General features: G+C 28.7%; 2 protein-coding genes across 5 annotated transcripts; one reads left to right on the plus strand and one right to left on the minus strand.

Annotated features, from left to right (window-relative positions):
- Positions 1-7,435: 7,435 nt before the first annotated feature.
- On the plus strand, positions 7,436-10,839 carry LOC112740850 (zeaxanthin epoxidase, chloroplastic). 4 transcript variants are annotated; one of them, XM_025789519.2, is made up of 5 exons: positions 7,436-7,808; positions 8,767-8,831; positions 8,913-8,973; positions 9,700-9,846; positions 10,547-10,839. In XM_025789519.2, the coding sequence occupies exons 1-5, from the start codon at positions 7,574-7,576 to the stop codon at positions 10,669-10,671; spliced, it is 633 nt and encodes a 210-aa protein (XP_025645304.1). In that variant the 5' UTR covers positions 7,436-7,573; the 3' UTR covers positions 10,672-10,839. The 4 variants fall into 4 exon arrangements, with proteins under 4 accessions (XP_025645304.1, XP_025645305.1, XP_025645307.1 ...); XM_025789520.2 differs by having other exon boundaries at positions 10,550-10,839; XM_025789522.2 differs by having other exon boundaries at positions 9,709-9,846.
- Positions 10,840-11,353: 514 nt separating this feature from the next.
- On the minus strand, positions 11,354-15,729 carry LOC112740851 (non-specific lipid transfer protein GPI-anchored 2). Its single transcript, XM_025789523.3, has 4 exons — positions 15,057-15,729; positions 13,497-13,544; positions 12,193-12,249; positions 11,354-11,663 (listed from the first exon to the last, which is right to left on the minus strand). The coding sequence occupies exons 1-4, from the start codon at positions 15,409-15,411 to the stop codon at positions 11,521-11,523; spliced, it is 603 nt and encodes a 200-aa protein (XP_025645308.1). The 5' UTR covers positions 15,412-15,729; the 3' UTR covers positions 11,354-11,520.
- Positions 15,730-17,142: the final 1,413 nt, after the last annotated feature.

Here is a 17,142-nt window from a genome sequence, read left to right on the forward strand (position 1 = left end):
TCCTTAATTTTCTCGATCTGTTTACTTATTTCTTCATCATTTATCAAAGCTATTTCAAGTTCTCCATTGGCGGATTTTATCTTTATAGGGGCTTCAAGTTGAATTTTTCCATAGTATATTATATTTTTCCTATTAAAAACTTCTTTTAAAAGGTTCTGTTTATTAAAATTTTCATTTGATTTGAGATTTAATTCTGTTTTTAGAACAGCCTGTTTTTCATTATCTAATAAAGCAGTTAATCTATAATAATCTGATTCTTCTGTTAATTCTAAACTTTCTAAATAATTCATAATTGAAAGACTAGGATGAAGATGTACCTTTCTGGAGAAAAACTTCCTTTATTTAGTATATTTTACATAAGGTGTTCTTATCTCCAGAGGGGAGATTGTAAATACTAACTCCAGAGGGGAGTTTAGAACTATTTTTCCTAAGGGAATTCTTCCTCAGACCATAGAATCGCCTTGGCAACTTCCTCCTTGCTCTCCTAGCATGTGAGTACTCTTTGCCTCCTGCTTTCTATTTTCTGATGCTTTCTACAATTGCCTAAGCAACCTATTTATAATGGTTGGGTCTGATGGACAATTCCCATCCTTACCCTTCTTATGACGTCATTGCTTACGTCATTGTTTATTATCTTGCACCAGCTACATTGTTGGTGCTCTATGACCTAAGCGCTTACGTCACTATGCAATAATGTTGAGAGATGCTTCAGATGTGCTGTCTTCCTCTTTCATTATGTGACCTTCAGATGCGTTGTCTTCTTCCTTTATCATGTGGGTTGATTCCGTTTTATTATTGCTTTCTTCAGATAGCTCTGAGACGCATAGCTGGCACTTGTGGTCTTCTCTGTCTTTTATCAAATAGCAGAGATTCCTCTTTATCCCTTCAGGGAGCTTTTCTAAGAGTCCAGATAAGTTGTAGAATGCTGATTCAAATTCTACTAAGAGTCTCATCTCTCTTTCTTCAATTTCATTCCTTTTACTAGACACAAGCAAAGTATTTCTGCTTTTATAATTAATTCTTGTGTGAGATTCCCTTGTTATCTTTTGAGTTCTTTCGAAGACCCTTGCTAGTGTGCTGGCTAGCCTTCCTTCATGACTGTAGATTGTTAAATCTTGAACTTGATCAATTGGTTGAAAATTTCCTGGGAAGACGGACATGAATATTACTTGGTGTGCTGGAACCAAGCATTCTTCTTCTTCATTAAAAATAGGTTGACTGTTCGTAAATTTTAGGGATATATCCCTTGGATTTACGTTGTCAATCATATTTTTAAATCTCTTCACTGCATCAACGAATCCTGCAGGAAACTCACTAATAATTTTTAGATCATTAAAAATTAAAATTGTATCAATTAATCCATACTGGAAAAACTGATAGGTGTCCGATGGGGATGCATCTGGAAATATAACCAGCTTTGTTAGCTGTTCTTTGGCAATAGGATAATATCCCAAAATTGCTCTTCTTTCTTCAGTCCAGTTTAGGACTATATTAAGAGTTTCTCTGAGATTTGATCTACAGACCCTTTTCTTTTCTTTGATTTCAGCCCTTGTAGGAATGTTTCTTATTATCCCTGTTCTCTGGGTTTGAATTGGAGCTTTATCTGCTCTTTTTAGGGTTTGCTCTGGATGAAGAGCTTCATATTCCCTGAAAGATTCCTTTGCTTCTTCCAGTGTTAAAAACCCTCCTTTATGAATTATCCTTGATTGATGTGTAAATGGTGCTGCTTTTTCCCAGGCATCATATACTCCTTTCATGGGGCCATTATAAATTACATAATATTTTTTATCTTGGGTGGATTTTTTGATAATTTCAGCAATTGTTTTATTTTCTGGAATTTTTTCTTCACCTGATTTGTCCACCACGCTTAGCTGGCTGAGCTCTGATGGTTTTGGTTGTTGTGTTGATTTCATTGCTTCGATGGCCTTCTTGAGGGATTGGATCTGTGTCCTTATTTGCTGACAATGCTCGCATTTTTCGAGTTCTTGTTCGTATTTCTGAATTTCTTGATCTAATGCGTTGTAGACGAACTCCATTCTCTTGTTAATGTATCTGCAATAACATTTTTGTCACCCTTAATATATTCAATTTTTATTGGATATTGTAATAAAAATAATTGCCATCTTACCAATCGTCCATGATTATAATCAACTTTTAAATTATATCGTATGAAACCTGTTAGGTAGCTTGAATCTGTCCTTAATGTAAATTCTCTGGGTAGTAAATCAATTTTCCATTTCTTAAGAGATTTAATTGCTGCTAGAGTTTCCTTTTCATGAGTGGTATATCTCTGTTCTGTTGGAGTAAAAGTCCCTGAAATATACCTGCAAAGTAGTTCCTTTGGGGAATTTTTAGAATCTAGTGATTCTTTTCCTTGCTCCAAACTTTTTATAGCTTTCTTAGCTTTTAGACATCCTGACCAGGTTATGTCTGAAGCATCTGTTTCTACTATTAAGTAGTCATTTTCTTCTGGAATATAAAGTTCTGGAAGTTTTTCACATAATTCTTTAATCTTTTGAATTTGCATACTATCTTTTTCATCCCATTTCCATTCTTTTTTAGTACTTATTTTTGGAAATAAGCTTTTAGTGTATTCTGTTATATTCTTTAAGAATCCTTGATCAGAAATATAATTTATACACCCTAAAAATCTTTGTAATTGTTTTCTATCTTCTATTTTATTAGGAAATAAATTTACCTTTTCTAGGACATTTGGCTGAAGTTTTAGCTTTCCTTGAGTGGATAGAATTAATCCAAGAAACTCTATTTCTTGTTTTGCTATTCTTGCTTTCTTTCTGCTAAGAACTAATCCTTTTTCTTTACATCTTTCTAAAACTATTAATAATTTTTGAAGATGATCTTCTCTATCCTGTTTTGTAAAAATTAGTATATCATCAATGTACACTAAAACAAATTCATTTAACTCTTTTAGATTTTCTTCCATAAATCTTTGATAAATACCTGGAGCTTGTTTTAATCCGAATGGCAATACATTCCATTCATAGAGCAATACACTTGTTGATTCTTTTGTTGGACAAGTAAAAGCAGTTAGTTTCTTTGTTTCTTCGTCTAAACGAAGTTGCCAATATCCTGATTTTGCATCAAGAGAGGAAAACCAAGTTGCTCCTTTGATTTTTTCTAAAATAGAATCTTTTCTTGGAAGTTTATGAGCATCACCAATAGTTGCTTCATTCATCTTCTTATAGTTAATAACCATTCTTCGTTTTCCCCTTTTAATTTCATTATTGTTTTCGACATAAAAGGCTGGAGCCGCATGAGGACTTTTACTTAATCTTATAATTCCTTTTTCCAAAAGATCTCTACATTCTAATGAAAACTCTTCTCTATCTCTTGCGGAATAAGGGATTTTATTTGGAACATTTATCTCTTTTGTTGGATCTTTTAATTTAATGCTTACTAATTCGTTATTTGTATTTTTAATATCTAAAGGATTTTCAGCACAAATTTCATCCAAAAGTTCTTCTATCTTTATTTCAAGATTATTTTTTGGGATATTTATTTGAAAGTATAAATTTAAATAACATGTCTCTAATATAGAAAATATTTTAAATTTTAAGATCTTATCTATAGTAGTAGTCGGTATTTTTATACGTTTTGATTTTTGATTTATTGAAGAATCGTATGGAGCTTTTAAAACTATATATGTTAGTTCTTGAATGAATGGATGATATAGCTTTAAAAAGTTATTTCCTATGATAAAATCCATTCCAGAATCTAACATGTATATAGATGGAACAATGAACCTATAATTTTGAATAAAAATTTCAACCATCTCTGCCTTTTGGTCAATTTTATGTATTGATTTGTCAGCTATTCTAACTCTTAATGGTTTCTTTAATTTTTTCCAATCAAGTTTTATATTTGAACTAGCAAAGCATTGTGTTGCTCCAGAATCTATGAAAGCATTTATAAATTTTTCTGTTATTTTTATAGTAATAAATGTAGCATTATTACTCAGTCTCTGAGTCTGTTTCCGAGACATATTCAAAAATATAGTCTAAGTTATCATCAGATTCTTCTAAAGGTTCCATGAAACAAGACTTAGCAATTTCTATTTGTTTAGTAAGATCCTTTTTATCTTTCTTTTTCGGACATTCATTTGCATAGTGTCCTTCTTCTTGGCAATACCAACACTTACAATTTTCTTTTTTATTTGGGCAATAATCACTTTTTTGTCTCTTATTTTTATTGTTATTTCTAAAATACCTCTTTTTTCTCCAGTTTGGATAGTATTTTCTTTTTCTAAATTGATATTTTCTTTTTCTTTGAAAATTTTTATTAAGACCATATTTTTGAGGTATCTCTTCATTATCCTGACAGCAAATTCTAATTATATTTGCAAATCTTTTTTGAGTTGCTTCTTGCATACAACGTTCTTTTATTTCCTCTCTTATTGCAGAGGTTGCCCCACCAAAATTATTTTCAATTGTTCCTCTATTTATTTCTCTTATAAATCTTCCCATTATAAACTCATTAGCAGGATATGGAAGTTTTGTTATATACATACTAAGATAATGATTTTTATCTTCTTCTTTTAATTTGTAATAATGTATTCTATATTCACATATATAGGACTCCACATTACATAAATCATATATCTGAATATTAGCTAAATGGTTTTTTGCTTCTTGATATTCTTTATTATAGACTTCTTGTTTATGATCTATAATATTTTTTCCAAAAAATTCTTTATATAGAATCATCATTATATATAATATCTTATCATAAGCTGTTGTTTTTGTTGCTAATTCTTCTATTATTTGGTTTTCTATTGATGTCATATAATCTCTTATAGTTCCTTTAGTATGAAACCCTATGTAATTCCAAATGTCTCTTCCAGACAATTCACTAAGTCTTGGGTTGGTAAAGGCTTCTAATAAAAAGGAATTTAACCAGTTTTCGAAAATTTCTTTTTCATTCTTTTTACAGTCTAAATCGAGCATTCTATCTCCTTCCATTTCCTGGATTTTAGGAACATATTTTGATGGTATTTTTGTATATTTTGAATCTTTATTTATAAATCCTTTTTTAAAAGCATAATTATCAAAACCTGTTTCCCATTTAAATTGAGATTGATTATCCTTAGATGTTCCAGCTTCATTTTTTACTTGTATTGGAATTGCTGGTTCTTCGTCACTTGAATAATCTAGGATGTGTTCTTCATTTTCTATATTTTCAAGATTTAATTCCTCTTCTATTTGAAATCCCTGTTCCATAATATTATTTTCTTTAGCCATTTTTAATTGTTTAAAAAGCATTGTAACTTCTTCTAATTTTTCTTCAATATTCATAATTTTAGTGGTGGTTTTACTTTTAAATCTGTTATGTTGATTATATTTTGGAATTTTTCTTCTTTGGGATTCTCTTTTTCCTTATTTCTCTGAAATTTTATGGATACTAAAATTTCTTCAAGCATGTCTACTATAGAATTTAATTGTGGGTTAAAGGTATGATAAAGATGTGGTGAATCATTTCCATGATAACATTTTTTAGAAATTCCGTGTGAAGAATAAGTTTTTTCAGGTTTTTGAAGTCCTTCAATAAAACTTATAGTAAAATAAAGATTTTGAGAGAAATCATTTTGTATTGATTTTAAGAATTCGGTGTCATTACAGTTAACATTAGTTAAAATCATTAATTTTTGATCTATTAATTTTGATAACTTAATTATTTCTTCTCTTAAATCTTCTAATTTACTTTTTTCCATTAGGTGACGCTTTTCTTTGTGAAGAGTTACGGTTTTAGGTGAAAAGTGTAGCTTTAGAATGTGTGGTTAAGATTTTGCCACATAGACAAATCTTTAAAATTGCATCTGTACCTTAAAAATGTCCTTATATTTATGGTAATAAGTTCACTAGAGTATCAACAAAAAATAACTAATTTCGGTAAATAAATAAACAAATCTAATCACTTATTATTAATTTTTTTTAAGTTGTTCCTTTACTCCTATTCATTTTTTTTACTTTATTTCACTTTCAAGTAGTGTTCTTTTTACTTAATTTTTATTTTATGTTTTTATGGTTTTTAGTTTTTGGTTAGTTCCTTTTAATGTTCCATTGTTGCCTAACTTTTAAATTGTTGGTTAAATTAATGTTGACTTCTTAAATTTTTTTTATAGTTTAAAAGATAAAATTTTTATCTTTTTTCACTTCTTATTAATTACTTTTAAAATAAAAAAAAATAAAATTATCGAAATGACAACCGATTTGAGTAGTTGCTAAAACTTGAGTTGTCACTAAATTAAATATAGCGACTGACTTCCACTAATACTTAGAAACCGATTTTCACCAAAGGACCATCAAACCATTGTTAAATGAGATCCATCACAAAAAAAAATCAATTATTAAATATATAGCAACCAATTTTTCTGTTGCTAAATTCACTAAAAAAAAAAGAGCTATTTTAACATATTTTTTTTAACGGTCATAATTAAGTATAAAAATTAATATATATTTTTGACAAATATCACAAAGGTCCAATTTTTTATGTTTTCTTGATGAATAATTTGACCGTAGAAAATTATTCCTCAAGTTTGACATTTATTTGTTTTCAATTTACTCCATTATTCCTCTTCTTCTTTGGGCTCCTTCAATTTTGGCATCACACTGCTCTTAGTTTGGGATCATACTACTCATTTTTTATCTTCAAAATCTCAATTTATTCTTCAGTTTTAAGATTTCATCTCATTCTTTGTTAAAAATTTTTGTTGAGAATTTTTTATGATCAATAAGTGTCAAAATAAATAGTATTTTTGACGGTTAATAAATATCACAGAAAATATATTCTCAAATTTTTCTAACAAATTATTTTTTACAGCTAATATTTATCAAAATAAGATTTAAATGTTTTTCACAATTACTTATATGTTAAAAATACTATTTTTGACAAAACTTCTATTAACATATTTTCATAGTTAAAATAGTGTCAAAATTTATTTTTTTAACGAATTTTAATTCTTTTTTGACACATATAACTCTAAAAAATAATCTATATTGTTGTAATGTTTTTCATATAAATACCAAATAGCATTCACAATGTTCATAACTCATAGGAAAGAATAATGTTTACATAATTAATAATTTAATCATCCCAAATGTCCTAATTATGAAATAGTCTATCATGCTATAGTTATCACTCTTCGGAACATTATTGTTTATTCACTACCTTCTCTTGCACTAAGCCATTATCCTTTTGCAAAAGGAAATAAAGTATCTTGACTTGTTGGATATTCTCTCACAGTTACAAAGCTTATAAAAAATGTAATAATAATAATAATAATAATAATAATAATAATAATAATAATAATAATAATAATAATAATAGAAAAAATTAATTTTATTTTAAAAATTAATTTAGATTTTATTTTGTTTGAAACAAAATAATTTAAATATTCTATTGAGGGTCCAGAAAAATAGAAAAAAAGTAAAGTGAATAGGTCATCTATGAAGAATTGAAGATATTATCCAAAATCTAGTGAAGCATTAAATGGGCGCCACATAGACGAGTCGAGGTGGGATTTAGTCATAACTAAGTGCTCGTCATGTAAGAATGAATGTGTGATATGATAAGGTATGAAATGGAAAGCATTGTGCATCCTGTATCCATTGGAACAATTCCAAAGTATCAAGTCATAAACTCAAATGCCACTTCTCTAAGTGTAGGCGTAAGCCACAAGTGCTTCTTTTCTCAGCTGCCACGCCTCAGACTTAAATCAAAGGGACTGGGTTTGGGACCCATACACGCCTCAGCCTCTGATGCTTCACAAAAATGGCTTCTTCAGCCAGTTGGTCAGTTCACTTCCATCTTTTCCCTCACTCTAATAACTTTCATCATCTCTATCTACCATCACCTCATAACTCGGAAAAATTATTATTACGAAAAATGTTAGATGACCATAAGAATTTATTGTTTTTTATTATCAATTAGTTATTGATGTTTAAAAGAATGGAATAAAGTATATTATTGGGTTGGAATTAGAGAATTGATGACTTAGTGTGAGACGCTTTTTATTTTTAGCATTGTGATTCAAGTGGTGTTTTTTAGCAATGTAGATACTTGATGTATTTTTTTGGAGTAGATATCACAAATCTAAAAGTCAAATTTATAGTTTTATTTTTTTAAAAAAAATACAAATCTAAAAGTTAGATTTGTGGTTTACAATTTTTTTTAACAAAACTGATCCACCGATTTACTTATCCCTTAAAAATCATTTTCAAATGCTCAAATTTTTTTATTACCCCAAATCAGATCCTAAGTTTTGTTTCCACTTTTCAAAACAAAACTGAGCCAGATTTGTAAATTCTAATTAATTTTTTTTATCTCTATATCCGTAAAAAACACACAATTTTTTCATAATTGAGCATAACATATTCTGAATTTCCATAACTAAAAGAATTAACCTAAGTGAGAGCCATAAAAAATCTCTAGTATTTTTCTATTATTATTATTATAAGTTATTTTGGTATCTAAAATTTTGATTTTGTCAAAACGGACTCACACATTTATTTTTGATAAAATGAACACTCAAATATCTATTTGGTTTGATAAAATGCTCTAATCATTAACCCATCACTTTGAATGATTAGGTCATTTTGTCATTTGAAGATTTATTTTGTCAAAATGAAAATGTTGGTATACATTTGAACTCTTCAGTTACCTGCTTAAAGCACTAGTTGTTGAATAGGATTGTGATTAACAAAGTGGTTGATCACATTGGAAACAAAACTGATCTACTTGCATTGATAGGAGATGGAGATACAAGGCACATAGGCTTCAAAGTTGAGATGCCAGGTGCATATGAAATTGCTTCTGTAAGTGATTTATATGAATCATTATACTTTTATATGGCTGAATATACTTCACATTAACTAGCTTGTTTTTGAATTATTCAGCGTGAGGTGACAGTTGGACGCGTTCCGGAGAAAGCTGACTTGGTGATTCCTGTTGCAACAGGTAAAATGTACGAGGAATGTTAGATTACTATCAGAATTTATTGTTTTTTGCCACAGTGTTAGCCGTTAATGTTTAAAAGTATAGGATAAAATATGTTGTTGGATTACTAAACCAAATAAACTACACTAAGGCTGCGTTTGTTTTTAAGAACAGGACATGATAAGACACTGAGAATAGGATAGGATAAGACAATGATGGACAGAGACACAAAATTTTGTGTTATTGTATTCTATTTGGTGATAAACTAGAACAAATTATAAAAATCCAATTTATTCTCATTTTTTTTCATTCAAAAAATTTAAGATGAAAAATATAATAATAAAAAATATAATTATGAAAAATTAACAAAAATAATGAAAAAAAATGAAAAATAAGTTGTGTCCCTTGTTAGTGTCTCCGTGTCTTTCCTATCAGGATGGACACAAAATACACTAATTCAGTGTCTCTGAACATATTGTCTCTATCCATGTTTCTTCTGTCAAATATAATTTTGTGTCTCTGTGTCCCTGTCTCAATGTCCTGTCTCTGTAAATAAACGCAGCCTAAAAGAATTGGGATGATGACTAAGTAACGACCAAAAACAATAAATTCTGATAGCTCTTAGCATTTCTCAAAAAGTACCACTTTGTGACACATCTGTTTTATTCTTTGTGTACTATGCTTTGTTATCGATTAACCAATTCAGTGATCTGATGTCAAATATAAAATTTGCTCTTACACTTGCAGTTTCTGCAGTGCATGCACGCATTCAGAAGAAACAAGGAAATCTTCTTGTCACAGATTTGGATAGCACCAATGGTACATTCGTCGACGACAAGCGGCTGAGACCGGGAGTAGTTACCACTGTATCTCCGGGGAGTAATATTACATTTGGTACCTACTGCAACACATCTTTATTCACTTGGTTATTTTCCTTAAGGAACGCTAGAAGACCATTAGAATTTATTGTTTTTGGCTATTAGTTAGCTATCAATGTTTAGAAGTATGTGATAAAATATGTTGGAAGAAGAGGTTAGATGGGATAATACCCGGAATAAATGAATTTAAATGGAAAAGGGGTTATTCCTATGTCATTTAGGAGTTTATTTTTTTTCCTTATAAGAAAGAAAAAACGAGTGCATGCTCATGAAACTCTAATTAAATTTGTACAAAGGGTAAAATTAGAAATAATTAATTGAAATGAAAGTATTTTAGGTATAAAATGTTATTAAAGTTTCAGTCTCCATCTCTAAAAATTTCAGTCTCTTGTGTCCCTACTTTTTGGAGGTATTGAAATACTGAAATTTTAGAGACAGAGACAAAAATTTTAGTACCAGTCTCTAAACTAACAAATACGATACTGAGTCTCCGTCTCTGTCTTAGTACCCAAAACAAACACTGCCTAAAAGGCCATACATTCTTAGTTTTCTTGTTATTCTTGAATAACTCTGTCAAAATTATATAGAAAATCATAGAAGGAAAGGGACTCTAGAAGAATATTTCAAACCAAATCTGAAATTGGAACATCAAAATTGTTCAATGCTCATGTTACTCTAGAAAAAGTACTACAATAATCTCGCTTCGTTTTTGTCAGGAGACACCCATCTGGCTATGTTTCGTGTATCGAAGGTCGAAGATGATACAACTGCAGACACCAATGAAGCAATAGAAGCTGCGGAAGAAACTGATAAGGAACCTGATAATGCTCAAACGGGTTGAAAATCCTGGTGTATGTTTTGTATCTGCTCTACTTAGAATAGTGTATGCTACAACAACCAAAAAAAGAAAAAAAAAATAATAATAATTGTGCATGCTACATCAGGTATACATGTTTTGTGTACTGAGAATAATAGAAGTGTGCATATTGTGATGAAAATGATTTTATCATATTGTCATGATGCCTTAGTGGTTGCTTAAATTTTATTAAATCTTTGACATTGCCATCAGCAACATAAAGTCTTCTATTCATAAAAAAAAAGTACTTATTTTTTTTATCTTTTTAAAAGAGATATTTTTTTAACAGATAAAAATTATTTTACATTTGGATAGACTTTTTAAAAAGAATTTTTAAATATTAAAAAGTCTAATGCTTTTGTTTTTTTTTTTTTTAAATAAAAGTATTTTTTTTTAAAGACGTATCTAAATAAGTTTTAAATTGAATAAAAATATTTTATTAAAAAAAAATTTACTAAAAAAAAGCTAATCCAAACTAGCACATATTAAACTAGCACATATTCAACTGCTCATAAGTCCAAAGATTCAATAAACCTTTAAATTTCATTTATTTCAAAAAAAAAGTACAAGCACAATTTAACTCCTTCTGGTGCACCTTTTATTCATCTTATATTGCAGTACTGTGCTTTATTTGTATGTTTTCTCTTCTTCTTTACACAATGAAAAATTCAATAATTTGAGTTATTCGCTATTGTTATTCATAATAATAGTAGTATTTAATTTGGAAGAATGCATTAAATTACAATAAAAGCTTCAAAGAAAAAGCAGTCGACCACATAGAAACAATCAAGAAATTGAATATCTATAAAACTAAATGACATTGAGAATGGAGAACTAAAAGAACATGGAGACAGAGACAATGAAGCCAAAAATGAAAGTGAGGACAGAGGCTTGAATGGTTGGAGCTCCATTAGCATTATCTTTATTTCCTGAAGGGCTGCTTGCAGCAGCTTCATTTGAAGATGGACTTGCATTACCTGAATGTTGTTGTTTACAATAAGTTAAAACTCCAAAATAATTGTTATAAATACACGTTGAAAATAAATTAAATCACAAATACACTGGTGGCCGATTTTAGTAACTAATTCTGGTGTACGAATAGTATTTTTGTATTATAAAGCAATGTTACATGGCTAGTAAATATTATCATTTTTAGCTAGCAATAATTTACACTCATATTTACAGACGTTTTGTACACAAAAAGCATATAATTTGTATCCACGTTTTTTTAATTTTGTAGACATGAATTAGTAAAATTTATTTGTTAAAAATAATTTAGTATTTATATTGACTAATAATAACCAAAATTACTAAAAATTGTTGGCTCTCAAGAATTTCTCTATATTATATATAGACTATTACTTTCACAAAGATGGCTTTAACCTCAACATAGTTTCTCAAAGATCAATAACTTCTATTACAAGTGAATTTTACTATATTAATGCAAAGTTGATTAATAAGGAATTGAATATCTAACTGTGTATAAAATTCAAGTGGTATATATACCGGGACTAGGAGCAACTCCACTTGAAGAATTAGCGGTTGATCCTTTTGGTGCCAAACCTTCATTATTTATTTACACAAACGAAAATTAGTTAGCACAGATGCGGTTGGTAATGCTAGGGAGACAAAAAATACAGCAAGAACTTGCCTTATTTAGCATTTAATAAGATAAATTATGGCTGTTTTTGGCTAATTTTCTTTGGTTATGAAACATTTTCGCATAGTATATATCTGATCTTCGGCTACAACACTTTATTTTGGCATTAAAAAGGAAAGTTTATAAGTTTTTTTTTAAGAAAAAAGAAATTTGAGTAAATTATATTCTCCTCCCTTGACAAATAATTTTACTTTACTACATTTCTCTCCCTTATATTTTTAGCAAAGAACAACAGACTCCATGAAATGGAAAAGTTAAATACTTTTAGTAAATGTAGTTCATTCATATTAAGTTATTAACATATCATATCACAAGGATTTTAAAATTAGAAAAATATTAGTTAATATTTTAATATGGATTAATTATTTTCAAGATTCAGATAATTTTACTAAATTTATAAATAGATTCTTATATTTTAAAATTTGTAATTAAATTTTCATATTTTATAAAAAAATTTTAATTAGATTGTTAGCATCACAAAAATTGAAAAGAATCAGAATATTCTTAAGTATATAATTATAGGAACTAAATTTAAAAAAAAAATGTAAAAATAAGGACTCAGTTGCAAATTAGACTGTATTATCATATATCAAATTTTTTTTTTTAATTAAAGAAAGCTTAATTATTTGTTCTTTGTGATTATAAAAAGTATAATAGAAGATAATTATTTTTTTGGAAACAAATGTTTTATAATTATTTTATACAAACTTAAATATAGATTAGTAATGATTAGAAGTCATATTTCATTCTCCTAACTATCCTTATAGTTCTTAAATATGTATGAATTCAAAAAAAAAAAATATTTATAAGTTTTTCCAATTAATTTCCTACAAGAATATGCCTAAAAATCTATATACAAATTTAAAAGATATTACGGGGATCTCCATCTTAATTAAACCTATTAAATAATATACAATTGTTTTGGTAATAACAAATTTTATTTTAAAAAAATACAGTAAATGGTAAAGTACTTTGTATTGTTAAGGGAAAATGAAGTTTATCAATAATTTATTATGTATTTATTAAAAAAATTTAAATTTCTATTATAGATAATTTTAACAAATGCCACAAAAACATTTCCTAACAAAACCTGTAAGTAAAATAATTACAACGGTGAAAGTAAAGAATAATCAAATGATGGAAAACTTACTTGGTGATGCAGATTTACTTGGAGGCAAGGACACAGGGACTCCCACAGCTGTAACAAAAGAAACACTTGTTAAGACCAGGGACAAAAACAGCTGTTTTCAATTGAAAATGAAATAAAGAATCAAAAATATCTTTTTGAGTACAGGGATAAATACACATAATGTAAATCTATTCTCAAATTAGTCTTTTAAAAAATCACTCATTTTCTAAAGAATCCAATAGCTAATCGTTTAAAACCTTTTCAAAGAGGCAGTATTTAACATTTTCAGAAATTCAAAGTCTTTCCTTTCTCGTAAGCAAATCTCAATCAGAAACCAACCACACAATCAAACAACACAGTCATTAATTCAGTACCAAGGTTCATTTTCAAATGTAGCACGCCAGGACAAACATAACCAAGACAGACAAAGAAAGCACAAGCAGGTAGCAGTTACAGCAAATAGTTCAAGTAGCAGTTAAGAACAGTTTAGCAATTAGGCAAACCAAAACAAGTTCAAACCCAAGCAAAGCATACAAATGCATATGATGCATGTCTGTCCTATGGCTGATGAGGTTCATCTGTCGGTTATCCAGCCAACCCGACAAGTCTGAATTGTATTTTTAAATTTTTTTTAATTAAATTTATTATTTAAAAATTTTAAATTAGTTATGTTAATTCTTCTGTCATTTTATTTGTTAATGGTACTAGAATTTACTAATATAACACTTTAAATGATATTTTAATACACATCTAAAAATCTTAATTGATTATTAACATGATTAATTTATAAAATTAGATAAAATCAACTCTAAATTGAGAAATTTCATTGCCTCAAATTCTCTCTCCAATTAAGTTTTGATTTAATATAATTTTATAAACTTATTATGTTAATAGTTAATTAAGACTTTAGGTGTGTGTTGGCATATTACTTAATATTTTATATTAATAAATTTTGACACAATTAACAAACAAAATAACCAAAACACTAATATAATTAATTTAAAATTTTTAAATGATAAATTTGATTAAAAAACCTTTCAAAGATCAACTTAAAGAATTAGTAATTTTTTAGAGACTAATTTAACCATTTACTCAATATACATACGAAGATTTACACTTTAGATAGATTATATCTTAAAAAGATTATCAATAAATTTTTTTATTTAAATTAACTTGTTCGTATTTATGTAATGTTTATTATTTTCGAAAACTTTATTGGTATTTTTTGAGAGATTAATTTTTCAATGGTTTATTTGCTCTATTTTTTTTGGAGAAAAACCTAAAATAATTCCTGACAATTACTTCAAAAGATAATGAAGTCTTTGACAAAAAAAATGCTAATTCGGCTCTTGAGATTTATTTTTACGAGACTGATTAGTCTCTCTATAAAAAAAATCAATATTATTTTTTTTTTGCCTTTTCAAAATAATTGTCAGGCGGATGGGATATTCATTTTTTTTTTGTGCAAGTTAGTAAAATAGAAAAGACTCGCAATCAACTTTCTTGAACTAATAATAAACTTTTCTCATGGATTTAATGCTAAAACTAAGTTGAAGATGTGATGAATGAAAATGGATATACCTGAGCAGGTGCTAACAGGGGGAGTGGTGAGACGGCAAACAGAAGGAAGCTTAAGAGCTCTGTTGAGATCAATCTTGATTCCAACGGCGTCAGGATTCCCAAGCAGCTCACACAGGCAGATCGGGTTGCTATCAATCAGCCCTGCCAGCTCAGGACAGCACCCTTTGTCTGGCTTCGTTTCATTGCTCCCATCTTCCACATATGACAGGCAGTCTGACATGTTTAGCAATGCCGTGAAGCACACGTTCTCCGCCGGCGACGGAGCTGCCGCCGGAGAACCGCACTCTCCGCAGCTTGCTGCCATCGCCAGGACTAAAGCCACAAGGGCTACCGCCACTCTGCACCCACCGCCCATTTGATTCCTTTGATCTTCTCCAACAACAACTAGAGATTCTTTTAAAGCTGGCTTGGGTGGTTAAAATTTGGGGCTATGAAGGGAGAGAGGGTGGTAGGTTCTATCTCGTTACTATAAATAAATACAAGAGTGACTTTCTTCACTTGGAAACCGGTTCCCTAACTTTAGGTGGCTGAATTTATTGAAATTAACAGCCAACCAACTCATTGTGTACCATGCTGATGCCACCTCTCTTTGTCTTTCTCTCTCTCTCTCTCTCTCTATTCACATCTATTGATGCAACTTCCACCCTCTTTGAATTAAAGGCGAGAACGGTTCGATCCAAAATTAGGATTTTTTTTTTCATAAATAAAATATAAAATATAAAAATATAGATCCTTTAAAATAAATTTGGTTACATTCATGTCCTATTTTTTTTTGGCCAATTCTATGGTGTTTATGAGTTGGTGCCTAAATTTTGTCTATTTTATTTTTTGTAGTAAGTTTTGATTTTTTAAAAATTATTTATTGTTATATCTTTTAAATTAAATATTATTTTTTAATTCTTTTTAATAAATAGGCATCACTTTTTAGGCACCATAGCATTCACCTTTTTTTTATGATTCAACTAATGAACTATGTTACATATACACTAAAATTAACTACTAAAATCAACTATTAGTATAAAATACATATTAGAATATAAATATACATTGAAAATAAATTAAATTACACATGTATTTATACATAAATACATTAGGTAGCGTTTGGTGGAAAGACAAAGACGGAAAGACAGAGATTGAAATAAACTTCAGTATTTTGTTTCGTGTAAAATTGGAGACAGAAATTGAAACAAGAATAAAACTCTAATTTAATTTGCATAAAGGATAAAATTAAAATTAATTAATTAAAATAAAGGTATTTTAGGTATAAAATGTTATTAAAGTTTCAGTCTCCATCTCTAAAAATTTTAGTCCTCTATGTCCCTATATTTTGGAGGTACTGAAATACTGAAATTTTAAAGACAGAAACAGAAATTTTAGTACCAGTCTCTGAACCAACAAACATGATACTGAGTCTCCATCTCTCAGTCTCTGTTTCAGTACCTTAAAATAAACGTTACCTTAGTGACTAATTTGGGTGTATATAGTATTTTTGTTAACTAATAAGTACTTTGAAAATACAAGTTAAATTTATTAATAAAAAATTGGTCTTCTATGTTTGGGTTTAATCTTGTTTTAGTTTCTAAGATTTAAAGTATTCTATTTAAATGCAAAAAAATTTTATTTAATTTCAATATAACCCTGCCGTGAAGTCAATGTTAATAATTAATGAAACTCAATTTTAGTTATATAAAATTTATATAACCAAACTCTTCGAATGTCGAGAGTAATTTTTCAGGATAGAGGTGATAATGACTTTGTTCTCGTTGCCACAGGTGAACTTTTCTGCGAAAAACGAATTCTCGAAAATGTTCTTCATATGCTTGAACTAAGACTAGTAGCTCGCGGTGATGCATTCGTTGTGGATAGTGTGCCTGTCGAGTTTGTACCTCTTATTCAGAGAAAGACATTAAGATTTGGTGGAATAGTGACCTTAATTATTTAACATTAATTTTACAATATGACTACAATGAAATTAAATAATTTTTTTTTTGAATTTAAATAGAATACTTTAAATTTTAAGGATCAAAACAGAATTAGATCTTAATGTAGAGAATCAATTTAATACTTTACCTAAAAGAATTATAAT

This window comes from Arachis hypogaea, chromosome 14 (genome assembly GCF_003086295.3).
Source record: "Arachis hypogaea cultivar Tifrunner chromosome 14, arahy.Tifrunner.gnm2.J5K5, whole genome shotgun sequence".
NCBI classification, from domain to species: domain Eukaryota; kingdom Viridiplantae; phylum Streptophyta; class Magnoliopsida; order Fabales; family Fabaceae; genus Arachis; species Arachis hypogaea.